We start from the raw sequence: 22788 nt of genomic DNA, 5'->3' as shown, positions 1-22788 counted from the left end.
TATGTATATACATCCTCTTCGCTTGTACAACTTTCTTTTATTGTAAAAATTTGTGGTGTTTTCCGTGTGTGTTTTGATACTTTTATAATAAAAGCACACAAAAGTCTCTCTCTCTCTCTCTCTCTCTCTGTCGCCACCTGTTGACTGTTGGTGCGTTGGGTGCGGTGTCATGGCGTCTGCTCGTGTTTTGGCCTTGTAGCTCCGTGCTCGTGGTTTGTATCTTTATCCTCCTCTTACCTCTTCTCACCTTTGTGCCGTCTTTTGTGTATCCCCCCTTCCACGTTATCATCCCTTCCCCCCTCTTGAGAGTGTGAGAGTGAGAGAGCGAGGGAGCACACGTGGTGAGATCGGTCAGGGTTCCCTCTTAGGGCGGTTCCCTCTTCGGGTTTTTTCCCTTCGTGTTACAAATCATAATACTTTTTTCCGTTTCTTTTTTTGTAAATATTTTTATTTTTCGTTTGTTTACTGGAGCTTTTTGACTTCATTAACCCTTTATACATTTATCCTTTGTTTAAACGTGGAAGCGATGGCGGATAGCTCTCGTTACAGGTCTCTTGAAGCGCTAACCCGGAAGCACGGGTTAGTTTGTTCACCTCCGTCGGGAATCGACGTCGAGGCCATTATCCTTGCCGTCGGAGAGATATAATCGGTTTGGATAATGTAAAAGCGGCTTCTCGCATGAATAAACGTGTGGTAATCTTTGTTTCCGCAGTGCCCATGGTTGCTCAAGTAGTCAAGCACGGGCTTTTCTTTGCTCCCGACGTGTTTGTTCAGGTTTGTCCACTCGACACGCCTGCAGTTCGGGTTTCTCTCTCTAATGCTCCTCCGTTCCTTAAGAACAAAGACCTGGTTACTGAACTAAACAAACTAGGTTCTGTCGTCTCTTCAGTTACTTTGGTTCCTATACGAGGGAAAAATAACCGTTTAAAACACGTCATGTCCTTTTGTCGTTTTGTTTATATGATTTTACCGCATGGTGTAACCTCTTTAAATGTGGTATTGCCCTTCAAGGTCGAAGGTCACACTTATCGGGTCTTTGTCTCCACAGAGTCTCTAGTTTGTTTTGAGTGTGATCAATATGGTCATTTAAAAGACTCGTGCCCGAAAAAGTCCACGGATAGAGTCACTAGCCTGAATGGTGATGAACAGCAGGGCTCAACTGAGATTGTTGTCGATGATGTAAATAGTATGGGTGGTGCTGACACAAACCCCATTGTAGACAAACAGAGACCCAGGAAAATAACCCTCTCACCTTCTAGCGACCTCAACGAGCCTGATAATAAGGTCTTGGCCGGTCCTCCAACCTACGCTCAAGTGGTTAGTGAAGGTGACGATGGAGCGCAACCTCCTCCTCAGCAGTTGCCTCCAGTTGAGGAAATTCCTCAACCTCCTCTGCCTTCAGAATCTTTTGAGGGTAATGTGATAAATGCTGAAAATTTGTGTGTTGGCCAGACAGCACGTGAGTCGCTCCGGTGTTCTGAGGGTAAACCTCCATGTGAGGTTGAGCCTCCATGTGTGTCCCTTGCTGAAGCTTGTGTTGATTGTGCCACCCCTCCCTCTGTGGGGAGTGGTGAGTGTGTAAGAACTAGTGATGTGTCTGTGATCGAATCCTCCATTGAGGCAGCTGAGCCTTGTCAAGCTCATGGTCAGCAGGGTGATAGTGTTGAAGTCTCAGATTGTCGCGTTGATGAGCCCGTTGCTTCAGCAATGGACTCTCAATGCAATGGTTGTGACTGATGGGGGTTCTTCCATTGCCTCACTGAGTGATGGTGAGGCCGTCTTCTCATCGGAGCATGTCTCTGGAGACTCTGTCCCTCCTGCTGAAATCATGGATTTCCTACAAAAAACTTACCGTAAAAGGCGTGTGAAAATTTGCGATTTCTTCGTTGACACTCACGCCTTCATTATTGGGGCTCAGGAAGTTGTACAATAATCTGCGGCCCTTCATATTTCTGATAAATCACTGAAAAGACTGAAGAGGTACCTTGTCACAGCAAGGAAAGAATTAAACCTGTAATGGCTGTGTTGCTGCGTATGTTTTTATGAACATAGCAAGCTTGAACATTAATGGTGGGCGCAGTCAGCTGCGTAGGTCCCAAACTGTACAATTAGCCAGGAGGGAAAAGATTGATGTACTTTTATTGCAAGAAACTCGTGCCACTGCAGACTGCATGGCTGATTGGCAGCAACAGCTGATTGGCACTTGGTTTTTTAGTAATACAGATTCTGTGAGTGCGGGTATTGCTTTTTTTGTCAGTACACGTTTGTCTGTCTCCCCCCCTATCTTTAAGGAAATCGTACCAGGCTATCTAGCCTCTGTAGAGTTTGAATACAATCAGCAACGATTTATGTTTGTTAACGTCTATGCTCCAAGCGATAGTACAGATAGAGGAACTTTTTTTAATCAGTCCTTTAATTTCCTAAGACACCTCTCTTCTGATACGTTGTTGTGCTTAGGGGGTGACTTTAACTGTACTTTAAACCCAACTTTAGATAGGAACAGTGCAGAGCCACATCCAGCTTCAAGTAGGCCTCTTTCCAGTATAATTTCACGGCATGACCTCAACGATGTATGGCGGCAACAACACCCAAACCTGCAGCAATTTAGCTGGTGTCGGGTTTTACTAAATCATATTTCACTTGCTCGTCATGATAAATTATATACAGTATTCCTAACTCTGCTATCAATCGTGTGACATATACGGCTATTGTCCCTTCAGGTTTCTCTGATCATTCTTTGGTAAAACTGTGCTTTTCTTTTCCTCGTTTCAAACGCCGCACCTTGTATTGGTCTTTTAACACCTCACTTCTGAGCGATCCTTTCTTTAAATCATCCTTTGTGGTTTTTTGGGACAAGGTTGTGTATTTCCAACATCGTTTCCTAAATCTCTGTCAGTGGTGGGACTATGCTAAAGTGCAGATCCGTGTTTTCTGCCAGCAATACAAAACCAATTGCTCTCAAAGTAAACAATTATGTATTGATGCCTTGAACAAGAAATTCTACGATTGCAGGAAGGTGCTGAGGTCCTTAGTGATGAAAAACGGTGTCAACTCATCTTTGAAAAACAAACTCTGCTTAAGGAATTAATTCAAGAAAATGGTATCGGTGCCTTAGTCATGCTGAGAGTCAATGGTTTACTGTCCTCAGACACAGGTTGTAAAGATTTCTTTAAGTTTGAGAAGACGACCAAGGCGAGCCACCAAATGCTTCATCTTCGGGCTAGTGATGGGCACATTCTTAGTGATAATACGGAGATTGTTCATTTTGTTCTGTCTTATTTTGAGAATGTGTTTTCCTTTAAGCCTAATGATGTGCCGGCAATGCAGAATATTACAACCAATTTACCGCAGACAGATGAGCATCAGCGGCATGTCTTGGATGAGAACATTACACTCGGTGAACTTAAAACTGCGCTAGATGACCTTGCTGATCATAAGGCTCCTGGTTTTGATGGGCTACCAGCTGAATTTTATAAAACTCTTTTGGGACATGCTTGGTCTTGCTTTGCATTCAGTGTTTTTATACAGTCTGCGTGAGGGATTGTTACCCCTTAGTTGTCGACGTGCAGTTGTTTGCCTTATCCCTAAGAAAGATGATCTGCAATTGATACAGAACTGGTGCCCAATTTCTCTTCTCTGCACAGATTACAAGATTTTTGCCAAAGCGCTCGCTAACCGTGTAAACACTGTTTTAAGCACAGTTATACATCAGGATCAATCATACTGTGTTATGCACAGATCTATGCACGATAACATTTTTTTGGTACGAGACCTGTGGGATGTGTGTGCATTTCACCAACAACATACCGGTCTCTTTTTTATTGACCAACAAAAGGCTTTTGACTCTGTTAATCATGAGTATTTGTTTCACATTTTAAAGCAATTTGGTTTTGGGGCATCCTTTATTTCATATGTATCCTTATTGTATAATCACATTTTTAGCTTGATCAAAATCAATGATGGTCTCTGTTCACCTTTGCGGATTGGGAGGGGAATTCGGCAAGGTTGTCCCTTATCTGTTATCTTGTACTCTCTTTGCATTGAGCCCCTTTTGATTCGTTTACGATCTGCTCTTATGGACTTTTCAGTGACTCCATCAGAAAAGCCTGTTATCATTTCGGCCTATGCTGATGATGTATGTGTTGCTGTTCGCAGCAGTAATGATATTGCTCTGCTATTTGAGTGCCCACGGGTCTACTCTCAAGCATACAATAACAAATACAAACACCTCAGGAGCTCAGCACCCCAGAAGATGTTGTTGTGATTGTTGATCGCCCCATTCAAATGGAGGTGTGCTTCATAACTAAACCACAAGGAGTTGATCGGATTTGGGCACCTTCCCATTCGGTTACTGAACCAATCACACATTGTTACTCATCTTTCCATGTCATTCAGAGTGAGTTCATGCGTCACAGATATGAAGTGGAGCTAGAGCTTGAGTTCAGAAGTGAGAATGCACCATGCAGATGAGGCTGAAATCACCAGTTCTTGAGAACACCGACGGAGGGATTTCTTCGGACTTTCGATAGCAGAATCTCTCACAAGATCAATGTTCCCTTGGTCCTTGGTAGCACTTTGTGTGCAGCCACTGCTGCCTTTATTTTGATTTTTTAAAGCTTCCATGTGCTTGGAAGTGCACCACAAACCGCTGAATGATCCCATTGGAAGGTCCATTACGGGTGTGAACATTGTAATACTGACATGACAGTATCCTCGGCGCACCTGCATGTCGGACGTCTTGAACCACAAACTATCAAGCATGTACAACGCAAATTAATTGGTCAAAATGCAAAGCAGTTTGGGTCGGCGGTACGCCACCTTCTGCCCTTCCAATTCTCCCGATGAATTTGACATGGGGAAAAGAAGGTGTGAAACACCTCGGTGTTTATCTTGGAACCCCTGGTTTTGTCAAAAGGAATTGGGATGGTTTGCTCCACAAAATTAGCAATAAATTAAACATATGGAGAGGAATTTTGTCGACCTTGTCTTTTCGAGGTCGTGCCCTGGCCATTAACAAAATGCTTACTTGACTTATTTTGGGATGGTAAACACTGGCTAAAGCCAGAGACTATTTGCCTTCCACTGGCGGAAGGGGGTCATGGACTTATTTTCATTCTTTGTCGGGTGATGGCCTTCCGAGTCTCTACAGCTCGTCGTTTTATATTTCTGGAGGCCTTGCCCTGGAAATCTACTGCAAACTGTATATTAAAACAAGCCGGCATGCTAGGCTACAATTGTGAACTCTTTTTCATGGAGCTGCAACATGTCGATGCTTCGCTGCTTCCTGACTTTTACCAAGATGTCTTGCACATCTGGCGGTCCATTTCAGTAACTTGGCAAATGGGGACGTACAACAATGAAAGGTTCCTCCGGGAACCCCTTTTCTACAATGCCCTTTTTCCTGCTATTCCTCACTCACGTGCTTTTGTGCAACGTTTTTTGGGTGCTGGCGTGAAAACGACTCGGGACCTTCGTGACTGTGACAGGAACAGTTGGTTCTCCGCAGGACATCTTCAAGTAAGAACTGGTATCAGATCTTTGAGGAGCGTCGCCAAGGTCCTACAGGAAATCCTGTGTGTTTTTAGGCACTTGGGCCTGAGCTTAACTGCCAACATTGGTGACCACCATACACCACCACAGATCTGTGCTAGATCCAGCCTGCCGGCTGATAGCGCCACAACATCTATCTTGTTGTCCTCATCACCACTTTCCAGCAAGGATAAAAAGAGACTGTATCGTTTGTGTATTTCAATCCGGTTTCCCTTCTTACAGCCGGTTTCTTTTGGGGTTAGATGGAAAGAGAAACTGCCTTCTGGGTCTCTCTCCCATCCGCAATGGTCTGCAATGTATGTTTCACCGATTGTTAAAATGACTGGTGATATTGCTTGGAGACTCGCCCATATGGTGTTGCCGTCCAATCTTTTATTACATCGTTTTAATGAGGATAATTCAGTGGAATACCCTTTTTGTATGATTTCTGAAGACCTTTTCCATGCTTGCATAGATTGTGCAAGACTCTCTCCCTTCTTTAGTTTTTTATCAACTTTTTAAATCGTATTAACTTTTCTTTTTCTACACTGGTTGTTATTTTTGGAATACCACTTAGTTAAAAAAAACGCTCTGAGACTGCTCTTGCTAATTTCTTAATTTCTATTGGAAAATTAGCAATCTACAGGACAAGACAAGGAAAGCAAAGCTCCTGGCAAATGCTGATGTTTTATGTGATGTGGTCACTGGTCATTGTGTTTAAGGCTCTGGTCATGGCAAGGTTATGCTTGGAATTCTCTTTTTGCCAAATGAAAGATGATTTACAAACCTTTGTGGAAAAATGGTGTGCAAAGGGGGGGTTTCGCAAACTTGATAATGGTTTGTTAAATTTTTTATTTTAGTGTTTGGTGTTTTTATTGTTGTTGTTCGGCTGCACATGTTTGCAATTGTAGTGACTTTATTATTTGCATGACTTGTGTGGTTTTCTTACCTTTATAATAAAAGAGCTTCAAAAGTCAAAGTCTTTCTCTTTCTCTCTTTTTTTTTCCTCTCTCTGCTTCATTGTATGATCTTCAGACAGAACTTTTGTTGTGGCCTAGCTATTTGGAGAGGTTCTCGAATATATGTGTTGAAACCTCAATGATAGTTGCTAGCTGATGATCCGATGATAATTGAATTGAGTTACGAGCATACGTCATTACGTTGAAGGAATTCTTCATATTCCTTGCTTTTTGCGTCTGGATTTATCCTTCGATTGTCTTTCTCACTGCATCTCCCTCTGCCCAATCCTTCCCCACCACCCCTTCCATTCTTATTTGTGCAGAGTCAAGCTGAGGCCCACTATAAAGGAAACAAACACGCACGCCGTCGCAAGGCCTCCGAGTCAGGAAAAAAGCAGGCATCCACGGAAGAGTCCTCAAATGGCTCCAAGACATCCAAGGCACTCGTAAAGATGGACTCTGCCAGTAAATCACCAGCAGGTTCGCCTCTAATCTTTACCACACTTTTTTGCTATGTATAGACTGGCAGCCGGTTGCCCAGCTTGATGTACAAGCATCTTCTGCAGAAGGATGCTGGGAATGAGTAGCTTAGAGTTTTCTGATAGACTATAAATGGAATCAGCAAGCATGTCCTCAAGCTTGATGATAGGGGAGCTTTGCTTTCTTAAGCAAAAGCTTGCACATTTCCTGTTCAATTAAATTTCTGCAATATTGCTGATGATTATTCCAGTGACCACCTGATCTCTTTAATATGATCGACTTTGACGATGGCGCTTAATTAGAGAGCGGACGGGCTAACGCAACCAAAAGGAAAACCTCGAAGACCCAAGAAAAACCTGAATCGCATACATTAGGTGAGATGCTTCACAAACAATAAATGATGTGTGAATGCCAGACCAACCAGACCAAGTAAATGGCATGCCTACCAAGACCTGCCAACAAGACCAGCCTCATGTATTTGCTGGCACAACACCATTAGCTTCCCCTTAAGAAATACATTACCATAGCTTTCCTACAGACAACACAGTGTACCCTGTCATGTTCTTTCATAAATTAATCTATCTATATATAATGGAGCAAGCGTTTGTATGGATGTATTTATGTATGTATGTATGTATGTATGTATGTATGTATGTATGTATGTATGTATGCCCGCTCTTCACCCATTGGTTAGACAGCTGACCTGACTCCACCCACAAATGTAACCTGAAATACTTAACCTAAAGTACACAGAGGACCCAAAAGACCCTCCTCCCCTCCCCCCCCAATACCCTGAGGACCTACAAGACTGAGAAGACCTCGAGGACCCAAAAGACCCAGAGGACCCAAAAGACCCCAAGGACCCTAAATACCCCCAAAAGACCCCAAAGACTAAAAAGACCCTGAAGACACAATGGACCCTAAAGCCCCAAAAGACCGCAAATACCCCAAAGACCCCGAATACCTAAAAGACCCCAAAAACCTAAAAGACTGAAAAGACCCAATGGACACCAAAGACCCAAAATACTCCGACCACCCAAAAGACCCGGAAGACCTAAAATACCCCAAATACTGAAAATATTCCAAAACCCTTAACAACCCCAAAGACCCAAAAGACTCTGAAGACCCTTAAAGACCCGAAGACCCAAGAGAACCAACCCTGAAGACTCAAAAGACCCTTAGAGACCCAAAAGGCCATAAATACCTAAAATACCTCAAAGACCTAAAAGACTCCAAAGATCTAAATGACTGAAAATACCCAATGGACCCCAAAGACCCAAAATACCCCAAAGACCCAAAAATAACCTGAAGACCCAAAATACCCCGAATACCTAAAAGACCCCAAAGACGGAAAATATTCCAAAGACCCTTAACAACCCCAAAGACCCACAAGACCCTGAAGACCCTTAAAGACCTCGAAGACACAAGAGAACCAAAAGGCACTGAAGACCCAGAAGACCGAAAATACCCCAAAGACCCAAAATACCCCAAAGACCCAAGAAGACCAAAATACCCTGAATACCCAAAATACCCTGAAGACCCTTAGACCATCGAAGACCCAAAGGACCCAGTGGACCCAAAAGACCCTGAAGACCCAAAATATCCCAAAGATCCTTACCGTACCAAAAAACTCCAAAGAGTTTTTAGAAAAGAAAAGATTATCAGAAAAAAATTATTTTTCTTTTTTTAGAAAAGATTTTTTTTTTGAAAAATTATTAGAAAAGACCCTAAAAACCAAAAAGACCCCAAAGACTGAAAAGACCTTGAAGACCCAAAAGACCATCAATAACCAAAAGAATGAAAAAACCCTGAAGACCCAAAATACCCTTAAAGGGGAACTCAAACGCAAATTGTTTTTTTCTGGAAAACCATTGGCAATGATTAATCACGGTCTAATTTGAAGGGAATTTTTATTATTTGCCAATCACAAAGTACCAAAAAAAAACCTAGACTGTCGATTTTCGAGATTGCCAGTGATGTCACATTGTGAACTCACCTTGATCCTGCCAGCGACGTTAAGGGGTATTGCAAAACATTTTACCTTTTTTTCCCCCGAGGCATGCTTCCTTTGATGCACGTTAAAATAGCCGAGAATAGAATAACGCACATGCGACGCACATGCGACGCGACGCGAATAACGCACAGTCCGCGACAAAACCATCACAGCAACGACAAGTGAAGAAAAAGTGATGACGTGGACGCAAGGTACGCACACGGCACGTACGCATGCACACGTCATGTCCGAATGCGTGCACAACCATAACAGGTTCTCGGGGGGGAAAAAAGGTAAAATGTTTTGCAACACCCCTTACATGGAGAAATGGCGCATTGCGAACTCGGATTCCGATACTGATTGGGGATGATGAAGGGGGGGGGGGGCTTGTGGGGTGGTCGTGGGGTATTGTTAGCTAGGGAGACGGTTGATGGGGGATTGTGAGGGGGTGGTGGAGGCGTGGGGCTTGGGGTCATGGGTATTGTTAGCTAGGGTGATGGTGGATAGGAGATTGTGAGGGGTGGTGGTGAGGTGTGTGGGGCTGTCATGGGTATTGTTAGCTAGGGAGACGGTTGACAGGGGGTTGTGAGGAGATTTTGGAGGTGGGGGGGGGGGGCACGGGTATTGTTAGCTAGGGTGATGGCTGATGGGGGAGGATTGTGAGATGATGGGGAAGGGGGGGGGCAAGGTGGTCATGGGTATTGTTAGCTAAGGTGATGGTTGAAGGCATTTTGGGGGGAGGGGGGGAATTGAGTGTGGGGGAAGGGTGTGGGGTTGATGCTTGATCGAGGATTGTGAGGGATGGTGGAGGAGAGGGGAAAGATTGCGGTGTGGGTTGGTTGTGGGCATTGTTAGCGAGGTGACGGTTGATGGTTTTTTTTTTTCTGGAAAATTGAGATGCTTTAAAAACCAAGGACACCAAAGTTGAACAAAAATCAGCAAAGAGCAATATCACCAAAGCCGAGTCTGGTTCCTTCACAGATGATATATGTATGTAAATCATTACGTGTCGACCTCAGGGCACGGCGAGGTGATGCACCGGTAACCCCGGAGGGCGTCCCAGCAGAAAATATACAAGGACAACAAAGAGCCATGATATTGTTATAAGCGTGAGACAAACAAAGGACAAGGGACAGAAGAGTAATGTTATCAGAAATACTTATTTTCCTCTAATGTGTCAACTGTAAGCAATAACTGACTTGCCCAGTAATCCCAAATGAGACTAGAAAAGCACTTGGTAGAGCTCATCCCTCCACCAGGCTGAACAGTTTACATTCTGTAATGCACTGATAGGCCGGATCTGCACCTAGTCCTAGACATTAACCAAAATCGAATTGGCTTGTTGTTTTCGCCTGCCCAACTCATCCACCGAGTTTTGCATGGCATATGAAATATCATGGCATATATCGTTTTTTGCCCTATCTCTCAATGGTTATGAATAACTTTAAAAATTCTAAGATTCTGATCCAGATCTTCACCAAAATCTAATAATTTCATCGTTGTCACGCATCTAACATATCCACCAAGTTTGTCCGAGTCCATTGATAACTTTTGAGATATCCTGCTCACAAACAGACATGCAAATAAACAGACAAATAAACAAACACTATGTCGTGCATAGCACGATACTTGCGAAATCCATAAAATAAGTTGTTGACCTTTGGCCTTTGTTGACCTCAAAAATAATTTGTGGTTTTAATTAAATGAGCGGATATGCAAATCCTGTTCAAATTTCAAGTCAATCAGATGGAAATTGAGGATTTTAGAAATTCCACCTAAGTTGATGACCTTTGGCCTATGTTGACTTTTTGGCCAAGGTTGACCTAAAACAATCATTGTTGGTTGAATTCAGTTCCTGAAATGCAAATCTTCTTCAAATTTAAAGTCAATCAGATGAAAATTGAGGATTTTAGAAATTCCACCTCAGTTGTTGACCTCTGGCCTATGTTGACCCTTTCCTTTTAGTCCTCAAAAATAATTGGTGGTTGAATTCAGTGACCGAATATGCAAATGCTCTTCAAATTGAAAGTCAATCAGATGAAAATTGACAATTTGAAAATCAATCGGATGAAAATTGACAATTTTAGATATTTGACAAAGTTGTTGATCTTTGGCCTATGTTGACCTTTTGACCTCAAAACGAATAGGCTTTTCCTTATGACAAACTCTACAATTTGGTGAGGTTTCATAAAGATCGGTTTAAAATTGTGAGCTGTAGGCATTGACATACAGACAGACAAACAGACAGACAGACAGATAAAGAGACAGACAGACAAACAGACAAACAGACAGGCAGACAGATAAACAGACAGACAGACAGATAAACAGACAGACCGACAGATAAACAGACAGACAGATATACAGACATGCAGACAAACAGACAGACAGATGAAAAATCACTCATAGAGCGACACTTTGCAAAATATAACAAAGTAGAATGGCACTCGGTAGAGCATCCTTTTGACCTCAAAAATAATTGGTGGTTGAATTTAGTGACCTGATATGCAAATCGTCTTCAAATTTTAAGTTAATTGGATGAAAATTGACAATTTTAGAAATTTGACCTATGTTGATCTCAAAAATAGTTGGTTGTTGGTTTCAGTACGCTGATATGCAAATCCTATTCATATTTCAAGTCAATCGGATGAAAATTGGGAATTTTAGAAATTTGAAAAAAGTGGTTGACCTTTGGCTTATGTTAACCTTGTGACCCATGTTGATCTCAAAAATAGTTGGTGGTTGAGTTCAGTTCGCTGCTATGAAAATCCTATTCAAATTTCAAGTCAATCGGATGAAAATTGAGAATTTTAGAAATTTGAAAAAAGTGGTTGACCTTTGGCCTATGTTGACCTTTTGACCTAAAAATATATAGGATTTTGTCGGACCACAAACTCAACCATTTGGTGAAGTTTCGTGAAGATTGGTTTGAAATTGTGAACTGCAGGCAAGTATAAGTGAGCGGACAGACAAGCAAACACACACACAAACAAAAAACACAACCCGGAGTGACCAACGTACTTGTCAAAAAAAAATTTTGGACAAGTATTAAACAGACAGACAGATAAACAGATAGAATAATGCACAAGATCAACCAATCTTTGATTGAAAAATCTTTGATGTTTGCAAGTAGCAAACAGACAAACAGACAACCAATCAGGGAAATCGGGAAACAGGGGTGAATACCACTTTTGTCCATCTTTGGTGGTGGACGTTGTCGTGAAAATCAAGCTCAGACACGACTTGACCTCTGGGTAGGTTTAATATCATTTAGATCTGAAGTACATCCTGTAAAAATACATTCATGCAACAGGCATTAAAATCAGAGTATTTCATGAGCAATGGTCGATTCAATATGGCAATGGTCCAATAGAGAGGACAGTCAGCGCAGCATTTAGGGGCGTACATACCATTCAAACTACAGGACTATGTCACAGTGAGTTCCGCTGGAGTGTCCGTGCGCCCCGGTTGTCCCGGGTCTTATAGACGCCCCTTTTTAAGCGAGCACACCCTGGGTTCACCTTGGTATAATTTCACTACATTCTCCCCGCCGTTAGAACTATACTGCCGCTCGGCAGGTTGCAAGCAAGCATCAGCAATAATCAAATGGGTCACGTCAATCCACGTCAGTCGGTCCACCCATAGCGGTCGGGGTGGCGAACTTCCCTGCCAGTTGGTGTTCGGAATCTACCGGGCACGGCGTCCCCAAGCCCGGAGTCCCCCGCGTCGGAATAGCCGCCGGAGGTGGGAGTCGGAGGGGGCGCCCCAGCGCCTTCGGGCACGGGAGTAGGGAACGACGGAAGTAACGGTGGTAGTTCCATAGGGGAAGCTTCGGTAGAGTCCATAGACTCGTAGACGGGTTCGTCGATATCCCTGTCGTCGTCCCCACATGGGGCGAGATGGCGTACGGAGACAGTAGACTCGCGGCCATCCGCCGTTAACACGCGAGCATGCTCGGGATTAGCCTGGAGGACCTGCACCTTGTCAACAAGGGGGTCGTACTTGCTAGCGCGAACCGCTCGTTTGAGATAGGCGGGCCCCGGTTCAGCGAGCCAGCTGGGTAAAGATTGGATACTGCCGGAGCCTCTAGGGTGGTGGAACAGTCGTTCGTGAGGAGTCTGGTTGGTGGCGGTACATAGGAGAGCCCGGATCGAGTTTAGAGCGGCAGGTAGCGACCACGCCCATTTATCGAGGCCTCGGCCGAGGGTCCGGAGGCTCAGCATGACGGCCCTCCATATAATCCCATTAAAGCGTTCGATCTGCCCATTCGCTTGGGGCCGGTATGGGGTGGTGTAGCTCGAAGCGACATTATGCAAGTAGCCCCTCACCTCCTGGGACAGGAACACCGCACCCCGATCGGTATGCACGTAGGCCGGATACCCGAACATAGAAAACAAATTCTGCAGGCACCGAATAACCGTGGCAGCCGACATATTCCCGCACGTGTAAGCAAAGGGGAATCGTGAATACTCATCGACGATAGTGAGCAGATAGCGAGAGTTGCTCGACATTGGCAGCGGCCCTTTGAAGTCCATCGCCAAGCGCTCCCACGGTCTAGTAGCCCTAATGAGTGTCCCCATAGGAGGGTTATAAAAACGCGGTTTGAGTTCCGCACAGATCGCGCAATCACGGCAGATGCGGTGGATGTCCTCAATCGAGTACGGCAGATTGCCCTCGCGCACAAAATGCGCGAAGCGCGTTATCCCGGGATGACACATAGTGCCGTGCAAAGTGCGCAGCCCCTCCAAAGTTACAACCCCCGCGCAAGTGGCCGGCCTCGATAAGGCGTCAGCGACCAGGTTATCCTTCCCCGGGCGGTATTTGATGGTGTAGCAGAAGTCGGTGAGTTCGATACGCCAACGGGTGATTTTCTCATTCGTAATGCGCTGAGCATGTAAGGTGTCGTACACAAACGCAACGATCTGTTGGTCCGTGACGATTTGGAAACACCGCCCAAGCAGATACGGCCGCCATCGCCGAATTGATTCGACGATCGCGTACGCTTCCTTTTCGACAGACGAATGCCTCCGCTCGGCAGAGGTGAGAGTCCGCGAGAAGAAAGCCACAGGGCGGCCCCCTTGGGAGAGAGTCGCCGCTATCGCATGATCTGAGGCATCACTCTCCAAAACGAAAGAGGCACTCTCGTCAATCGTCGCGACAGCGGCGCCAGCGATGTCGACTTTAAGGCCCTCAAAGGCCGCCAGGGCGGCCGGGCCCATGGGGAAAGTGTCGCAGGCCACGAGGGGGCGGAGCTTCGTGGAGAAATTTTGCACCCACTTTGAATAGTGGGCGAACAGCCCTAGAGCGCGTTTCAGCGAAGCCCGATCGCTAGGCGGAGCCATATCGAGCAAAGGGCGCAGACGCTCCTTATCCGGAGAGACGGAGCCATGGGTCACGGTGTGCCCCAAAAGGTCTACCGTGCGTAGAGAGTATTGACACTTAGCCGCATTCATGGTTAGGCGATATTTCCGCGCGACCTCGAGGAAGCGTTTCAGATTAGCGTCGTGATGCTCCTGGTCATACCCACAAACCGTAAGATTGTCCAGATAGACAAAGACATCGGTCAAATTCTCCTTCGCAACGAGGTCATCCATAGCCCTCTGAAAACAAGCGACTCCGTTAGTTACCCCAAAGGGAAGTCGCGTGAACTGGTACAACCGCTGACCTGATTCAAAGGCTGTAAAGACGCGATCAGCCCTAGAGATGGGGACTTGATGATACGCACTACGCAGATCGAGAGTGCTATAAACGGAATACAGGGCCACCTGGCGTACCAGGGCGTCCATCCCCGGTAAGGGGTAGGCATCCAGCTGTGTAAAACGATTAATCGTCTGCGAATAGTCGATTACCATGCGCCGGTGGTGGGCCTCACTCCGCACCACTAAGACTTGGGCCCGCCACGGTGACCTACTGTGTTCTATAATACCGTCCTTTAAGAGCAGGGCCGTTTCTTCCGCAATGAATTGCGCGTCTGCGCGAGAGTAGCGCCCGGATTTGACGGCTACAGGGGTACAATCAGTGGTCAGGTTGGGGAACAGTGAGAGAGGCTCCATGTCCATTTGAGCGAGGGCGCACACAGCGAGCGTGTCCGGCCCACCGAAGTCTATTTCCAAACGTCCATGCCGGTTAAGGAAATCAAGTCCTAACAGAACGTCAGCGCATAAAGCAGGTAATACCATGAGATACATGTCCGGGAACGTGCGTCCCTTTATCACAAGTTTCAATCGACACGCCCCTTTTGTGCTCAACCGAAGTCCCTGAGAGGCCATGAAGATCCGGCGGGTTGTCCCGAGAACCGGCCACCCATGTTGATGCACGAGTCGCTGATCGATAAAACTATCCGTGGACCCCGTGTCAATCAAAGCTTGCGCAAAAACGCCCGCAATCGTGAGCGGAATGATGGCCTGCGCAAGGCCGGCAGACCCGGCAGGTATTGTACCGGCCGGGCGAGAAGATCGCGCCTCGCGGGTGGATCCCACGCCGGCTGCAATCCTTCGGGCAGCGTCGGCAGGTTGGGCCTCAGCAGGAGCATTGAAGTCAGTTGGCTCATCAGCAGATTCATTTGCTAGAGTGGGTGTGTGTAGGTCGTAAGAGCCGCCGCCAGATGGCGCTCGAGTCACGTGAGAAAGATCTTTGCCGTCTGCAGATTCATATGCCAAAGTGAGTGCATGTAATTCGTAAGAGCCGCCGTCAGATGGCGCTCGAGTCATGTGAGAAGAATCTCTGCCGTCTGCAGATTCATATGCCAAAGTGGGTGCATGTAATTCATGCTGCATTTGCCGCACATCGAGAGGAGTTTCCACAGCAGGAGCATGTCGCTTGTTTGAAGTAGGCGTTCGAACGCCAGTCAAGGTCGGTCGTGCTGCGGCCGGTCGCGTTCGCGCCATTTGTTTCGGCGGTCCGGTGTATCTCACCAAGGTCGGGCATGCAGCCAGAGGCCCGCGAGAAGGAGAGCGGCTCATCAAAGCCGAGTGAGGCGCCCCCTCCGGCGCTCGATCCGTTGGCTCCGCGATGAGCCCATTCAAGGTCGCGCGGGGACGCGTGCCCCGAGCGGCCTTCCTGCAGACCTTTGCAAAATGGCCCTTGGTGGAGCACAGGTGGCATGTAGCCTCCCGAGCCGGGCATTCAGAGCGAGGGTGCTGCCGATTCCCGCAAAAATAACATTTTGCATACCGGTCAGGCCGTGGCCGGGCAGCGGTGGCAGCAGTGAGGCCGGAAGCGGAGTTCGCTTCAGGAGCACCCGGAGTCTCGGCCGTGGTGGTCGGGTCCTCCTCCGTATCCTCGGCGGTAGCCCTCTCCGGTCGCGCGAGTTGAGAGGCCCCCGCCACGACTCGTGGGTGATCGTATGTGGTGGATTGTTCTCGGGCATCTGTATATACGCGCGCCAGCCGTAGTGCTTCCGTAAATGTCAGATCCGCGACCTCCAGGAGTCGGAGCCGCAAGACCCCAGAACTAATTCCGGAGATGAATGAATCTCGGAGCAAGTCGTCCTGCACTTGCTCGTGGGTCCGTACGTCCTGCACGCAGTCCGCCAACAGGTAGCGCAACTCCTGCGCGTAGCGATCGATCGATTCAGATGGTTGTTGTCGCCGCTGGGAGAGTTGATGCCGGCCGTGCACAGCGCTCCGTGTTTTTACGTATAAGCGCTTCAGCTCGGCTAGTGCCGTAGCGTACGTCTCAAATCGAGCTATGTTCCGGAACACGGTGTGATAGACCTTCGACTGTAACACAGACAGCTTCATCGCAGCGGTGAGCTCTGTTTCGTGAGCAGCAAAATAATTCTCCAGCGTTTTGAGCCAGTGAGTGAACTCCGATGCTGATCCCTCAGCTTGAGAGTCGGCTCCGAGAATTGGTACCACGATCATCTTGTGGTCAGCCATTCCGGCGATCTAAATGATATTAAATGTCGTGAAAATCAAGCTCAGACACGACTTGACATCTGGGTAGGTTTAATATCATTTAGATCTGAAGTACATCCTGTAAAAATACATTCATGCAACAGGCATTAAAATCAGAGTATTTCATGAGCAATGGTCGATTCAATATGGCAATGGTCCAATAGAGAGGACAGTCAGCGCAGCATTTAGGGGCGTACATACCATTCAAACTACAGGACTATGTCACAGTGAGTTCCGCTGGAGTGTCCGTGCGCCCCGGTTGTCCCGGGTCTTATAGACGCCCCTTTTGAAGCGAGCACACCCTGGGTTCACCTTGGTATAATTTCACTACAGAGGTAATAAATACAAACTTCACATACAATAATACGTTAACTCTCAACTCTTAACGTGGAAATCAGTGCCATCACGCAGTTCACACATTAAACCCAGTGGGTCATAAATATGTGAAAGGTCGGCAGAAAGCCGCTTTGGTCTTGTCAAAGTACCCCTTTGGTCATAACTCGTGATGCTGCCACAGACCTCAGAAGATGAATTCCCGAATCACCAAAGCATAGAGGAGAACCCTATTCAGCCGTTACAGCTGGACCACTAGTGATGAAGTCAGGAACTCCAAGATGAAAAGAATCATTTGGTTAAAGGACACGATATGGTCCATGAACGATAAGGTCTGAAAGTAGGAAATGGTCAACACGCGTGTCACTTTCTCAAAATGGCATGCGAATCACACAAAATTAGTGCCACCGAGGTAATACAAGAAACAATGTCTAACAGGCAGGCAACAACAAATGTTTCAACAAATTTAATGGGCAGCTAACAAATGGCCATGGAAGTTCAGCAGAGTAGAATACCTCAAAGGGTTGATATAAGAAGACAAGCTGAATCTCCTCCATGGAGCAGCACCAGTGGGTTAGAGTTGAGCCATGGCAAAGGCACAGGTGGATTGCCCAGGTTATTGAACCTGCCCAGGTTAGCGCAAAGAAAACCCACCAATCCCATCTTCACTGTGAATGTTGGACTTAAATGGAATGCACCACTGGAAAAAAGCGTGGCTGCTGAAGGGAAGTCCCAAAGGAATGCAGCCGATTGCCTCGATGCTCTCCTTCCTCTGGTCTCTCCTTTTTCCTTTTTGTTACAAGTTGATGTTGCTTTTTCACTGTTGTTGTTGTGACTCCTTTTATTCTGGACCATCAATACTGGATCAACATAACATTAATTATTACTATCTTCTTAGCTTATAGAGATCTAAAGTATCATTATTCAGCAAAATATGTAACCTTGACCAATCAAAATTAAGTCTAAGAAAAATAACATACCAGTTCTTAACACTATATATATATAGATATATTGTTACGGATCTCGGTTACGGCGCTCCCCTTACCAAGGGGGGTTTAATCCCCTCGTCTATTTCACTGGCCGTCCGAGTCCTAGAAGATATCGCGCTCCTTTGCAGGGTTGAGGTTGACCAGGGTGACTGGTCAATGGAGTCCCAGATACCTTCGCTAACCTCTCCGCAAAGCAGGACGATACTTCTGCTTGAGCCACGGACAAGATGGAAGATTGCCGAGCGGTTTAGCAATCCAAGGCTCGAGCCGTTAGCAAAAAGACTAACCCGATTCTGAGCGGTTCCTATATCGTGCCACTGATATTCAATTGGGGACAGGACGCAAGCGATCGGATGAGAGGAACCAAAGAATAAGAAGGGTAAATGAAGAACAAATATGGTTTATTACTATCTAAAAGAGGAAACGAAGGAAGGGAATATACAAGAAGAGGAAACAAAAGGACATAGGGCAACCTTATACACTCTTATATAACACGCCCATGACAATACAAACACACTCACACGGAATGGTAGCTGGTAGGGGAAGAAGGTCCAGGCAGATGGTTCCAGGCTCCGGTTCCGCCGCGAAGAATGGCAGGCAGCTGGCGTCGTTGGCGCTCGACCGGACCTTACATATGTGAGGGGCTGGAATGCGCGTATGTATAGCGTGCCAAACACTCTCAAAACCACGGCAGTTCGTATCGAAAACGATCGTACCAAATGATCCTCCGCGCAATGTTCTTGTATTCGCCGCCTCTGCACTGTTCTCTCGCATCTGCTCTCTGCGCATCTGCTCTCTCGTTCATCTCCGTGAAAAGGCTTTGCGCTCCCGCTTTTATTGCAAGCTTCGCGTATTAAGCCGCGTCCGCTTTGCTCCGCCTACCGGTGAACACGCCTCGGCCCGGATTGGTCACGAGGGTTAATTGTTACCTCCCCTCGTGATGCATTGATGGGGCCACGCCTAGGTTCCTGGCCGCTCCTCCCTTCTTCTCCAACTTGACCGCGTGCGTAATGGCATCTTGAGAAGGGCGCTGCAGCTGGCAGAGACGCGCAATATGTTGTGGAGGGCAGTTTACGCCGCAATATGAATGGAATAGGAATTGGAGAAGGGGGCTAGGTTATTTGATTAATAGTAATACAACGCAGATTCAACTCTTGGAAACAGATCCTTACCTGAAACACATACTAATGAAATAACTAAAGAAGAATCTATGGTGTCCTACATGTTGCAATATGACCTAACTAGGGTGCGACCTTTACAAAGGGAGATATTTACAAGAATTATTATTATTCAAAGTGAAGGTTCTAAAAACCGTAACACAGCACCCGTCTCTCCTCCAGGCATGTCCCGTGCTGACAAAAACTTTAACTTAATGTGACACTCAGGTGTAGTAACCCTCTACTATTAACCTTACCCTGAGTGCGACAGTTTTAAAACAATTAAGTATGTCCCGCCTGCTGCATTGCATTCTATCTAACAGATTCACGCCCACAGGATAAGCGAATCACGGAATTAATTCTCAAAACTACACATTGACGGTGGGGAGCATTATTTACAAAGACACACTATTTGGTATTTACAAAACTAAACCCAGGACCTGTTCTTTTGGGAAACAAAAGCAGAGTTTTTGGAAAGAGGAAAGGTCATGCACTGCACTGCACCGGTACACCATACCCACGGGTGCTCCGAGACGCACAATTGATATTGCAGTGCAATCTCAGAGCACCAAAAGCACCACCATAAAGCACCCAATAAAAAAACACAAAGCACCATCCAGTGCACAGTTATACAGTTCAAAAAGTCACACTGGTGTCCTCGCTGCACAGCCGATGTCTGCTGGGGTCGATGCTCTGAGTGTCTTCTTGACTTGCTGCCTATTTGAGAGATAACAAAAACACAAAAAGGGCACAAAAGCATCCACTTTTTTTGTTTAATTATGGCCAACAGGGGCCAACTAGGGTGGTCCACCTGCTTGGCATAGGTGCCACCTTTACCGTGGTCCGCAAGCAAGATTCCCCAGCAGTGGCCATGCCACAGCCGTGTGATCCATGATGTGGTGCTCGGCCACAAACGTGTGGTCCATGAGTGGGCTTGGCCACAAACGTGTGGTCCATAAGTGGTGTACCGGTCCAGGCAGGCAGGCAGCGGAGGTGCGGGCACACAACTGCGGCGCCTGCACGCTTTCCCCTCAGTGCCCAGAGAGCACGGTCCATAGGTGGGGAAGGAAGACAAAGCAGAGTTAGCGGGGTGCAAGGGCGCAAGAGTACACATCATCACAAAGTAATGCAGAGGTGAGGTGCGCAGGAGAGCGAGCGGAGAAAGCTCGTCCCTACCGTATCCCCCCCCCCCCTGTCACCTCATCTACCCTTGCCCCTAAACCCGTATTTACACAATTTTACAAATCCGTCGCTAACGTCCTGTCTTCCCCATATCTCCCCTAATTCCAAATTCGTCCACAATCCCTCTATCCAAATTTGCCATCAATCAATTTATCACCAATCCCTCCTAAGGAGGAGGAGATGGAACATCAGCACAATGTCACCCCCACGTCATGATGCGTCTTACATACCAGACACTTGCAAAAAACGGTGGTGTGGAGTCCTGTCACCTTGGTGAGTGGATGTAGATGGTGCGAAGAGATTCCAATCCTAACTATACTCTAAATGACTTTAACACACTTACTCTACCCGGGGTCTTTCCCTGCCAAACCATTGGCCATCTTACTCTATGTGGTTCTAAGAACCGAACTCCCATTGACCAAACTGTGGTGCTGACCAATTTGGGGTCTCACTCCCCCGATTCCTCACCCTGTGCCCTCGCACAATTTCCGGGCTGGGTCGTGTGGCGCTCCCAGCAGGTCCGCTCACCTGCACACCTCCGCCACTGCAGTTGTCTCCGAGCTTACCTGCTCCTTACCCTAACCTACCTGGGGAAGGCCCTCTGGCGCTCTCACCCCACTACCGCCCTCTCTGGCGTCGGGCTTCCCGGGTCCGTCCTCTGGATCCTCGGGCCCCATTGAACAACTCTACTGGCTCCCAGAGCCTACCTGCGGCCTCACCTGGCCGACATCCTAACAGTGGCGGAGTGCTCAACCAATCACACTCACTAACAGGCCACACGCCCAGCCAATTGACTCCACTAATGCACCCAACACAACACTTCTGTGCAACTACTCGCACCACAGATGCCAATATCCAACCACAATTTACCTACTCACTCTACCTACTTTTAAACGACCCTCCCCGGGTACTCGTGAAGGGGTCCACCTTCCCCATCCACTCCTTTCGCACCAACCACTCCACTCCACGTATTCCACACTACTCACTCCACACCATCCATTCCATACTCCATACCATCTATTCCATACTCCATTCATTCCATGCTCCATTCAGTCCAGACCATCTATTTCATGCAACCATTCTCCATTCACCTGTGCTTCATCTGCACTTGCACACTCACCTGGTGCTCACACACACCTGGTGGCACTTGCACCCTCCTTCCCTCCAGGACCATTCACTCAATACAATGCACAATCACACTTTTCACAATACTCTGCTCAATCACTTCCTGCACACACACTGCATCATCTGATCTAGCTACTCCCTTCTGAAACTCGCGCGCGCGCTCCCCGTCTTCCCTTATACTAAGCGCTCCCATGTCGTTATCATCCAAAAATCTGCTACGTCCCCTCTACAGGTACAATGTCGCAACTTAAATGTAAAGTTACCTATGGTCAGCTATTTCCCTATACATTATAACCTAACCCTCCCGGGCTAGTTTAGACAGCCAATCCCCATAAATCCTATAGCTCCTTTGCCCCCAGTATGTGAGGGATGGTGTGAGGGATAGGATACCAACCCCCGACACTGGGTATCAATTTCCAACCATCACTATTCCCAATTTCGAATCACTAGTAATTTCAAGCCAATTCCCTACCAATTCCAAACAATTACACTATCATCAGCACAGTCCGCTAGCACTATGAGCCTCCTCGGTACGTCATTGCATTATCAAAGCTCGGCTTCGCAAAGCCGAGCAATGCATAATGCATACGGGTGGTTTGGTCTCCTGCAGGTTGGGTCCGTCCGGCATTCGGTTCAGGGGAGGAGGTTTCTTCGGGCCAAGGTTCAAAGCACCATCCCGGCGCAGGGTCTTGCGCTCCCAAGCGTGATGGCCCAGCTTTGCCCGGGTGGAGCTCCGCCACCACAAGGGGGCGCCATTCCAACCCCTCCTACCTCCCCTCGAACCGGGCCGGTCGCCTTGCCCGGCAAAGCGCGGACTCGATCGTGCGGGGTGGGGCCCGGCCCGAATCGTGCATGACGCTCCGAACAGGAGCGACACGACACTGATCCCCGCCGGCTCCCGCAGCCCACACCGCCCGGCACGGACCGGGAGCTCGCATCGGCTAAACGTCGGTCTGAACGCTGTCCCGTCTAACGTCGATGCTCCCCGTACATGCTCACACCACTCGTTCCGTTCTTTGCTCATACATCCCATACACTCCGTCAATTCCACCACCGCACTCTCTGTTACACACCACTCGCTGTTCGCACCCTCCTTCATTACACACTCCTCTGTTACACACCTCGCCTCTGTTACGTACTCCGTAA

At 47.2% G+C, this 22788-nt stretch overlaps 1 protein-coding gene across 1 annotated transcript in view; it reads left to right on the top strand.

Moving 5' to 3' along the window:
* The window catches only part of LOC137418405 (zinc finger protein 385D), a 691629-nt gene that overhangs the window by 471358 nt on the left and 197483 nt on the right, over positions 1–22788 (top strand). Inside the window, exon 5 of the mRNA XM_078766432.1 lies at positions 6812–6968. Within this exon, the coding sequence (XP_078622558.1) occupies positions 6812–6968 (157 nt within the window). The remainder of the gene's footprint in view (positions 1–6811; positions 6969–22788) is intronic.

This window comes from Myxine glutinosa, chromosome 12 (assembly GCF_964187855.1).
Source record: "Myxine glutinosa chromosome 12, kmMyxGlut1.1, whole genome shotgun sequence".
NCBI lineage: Eukaryota > Metazoa > Chordata > Myxini > Myxiniformes > Myxinidae > Myxine > Myxine glutinosa.
The sequence above is the reverse complement of the archived record's forward strand: the minus strand, read 5'-3'. Positions and strand labels throughout refer to the sequence as shown.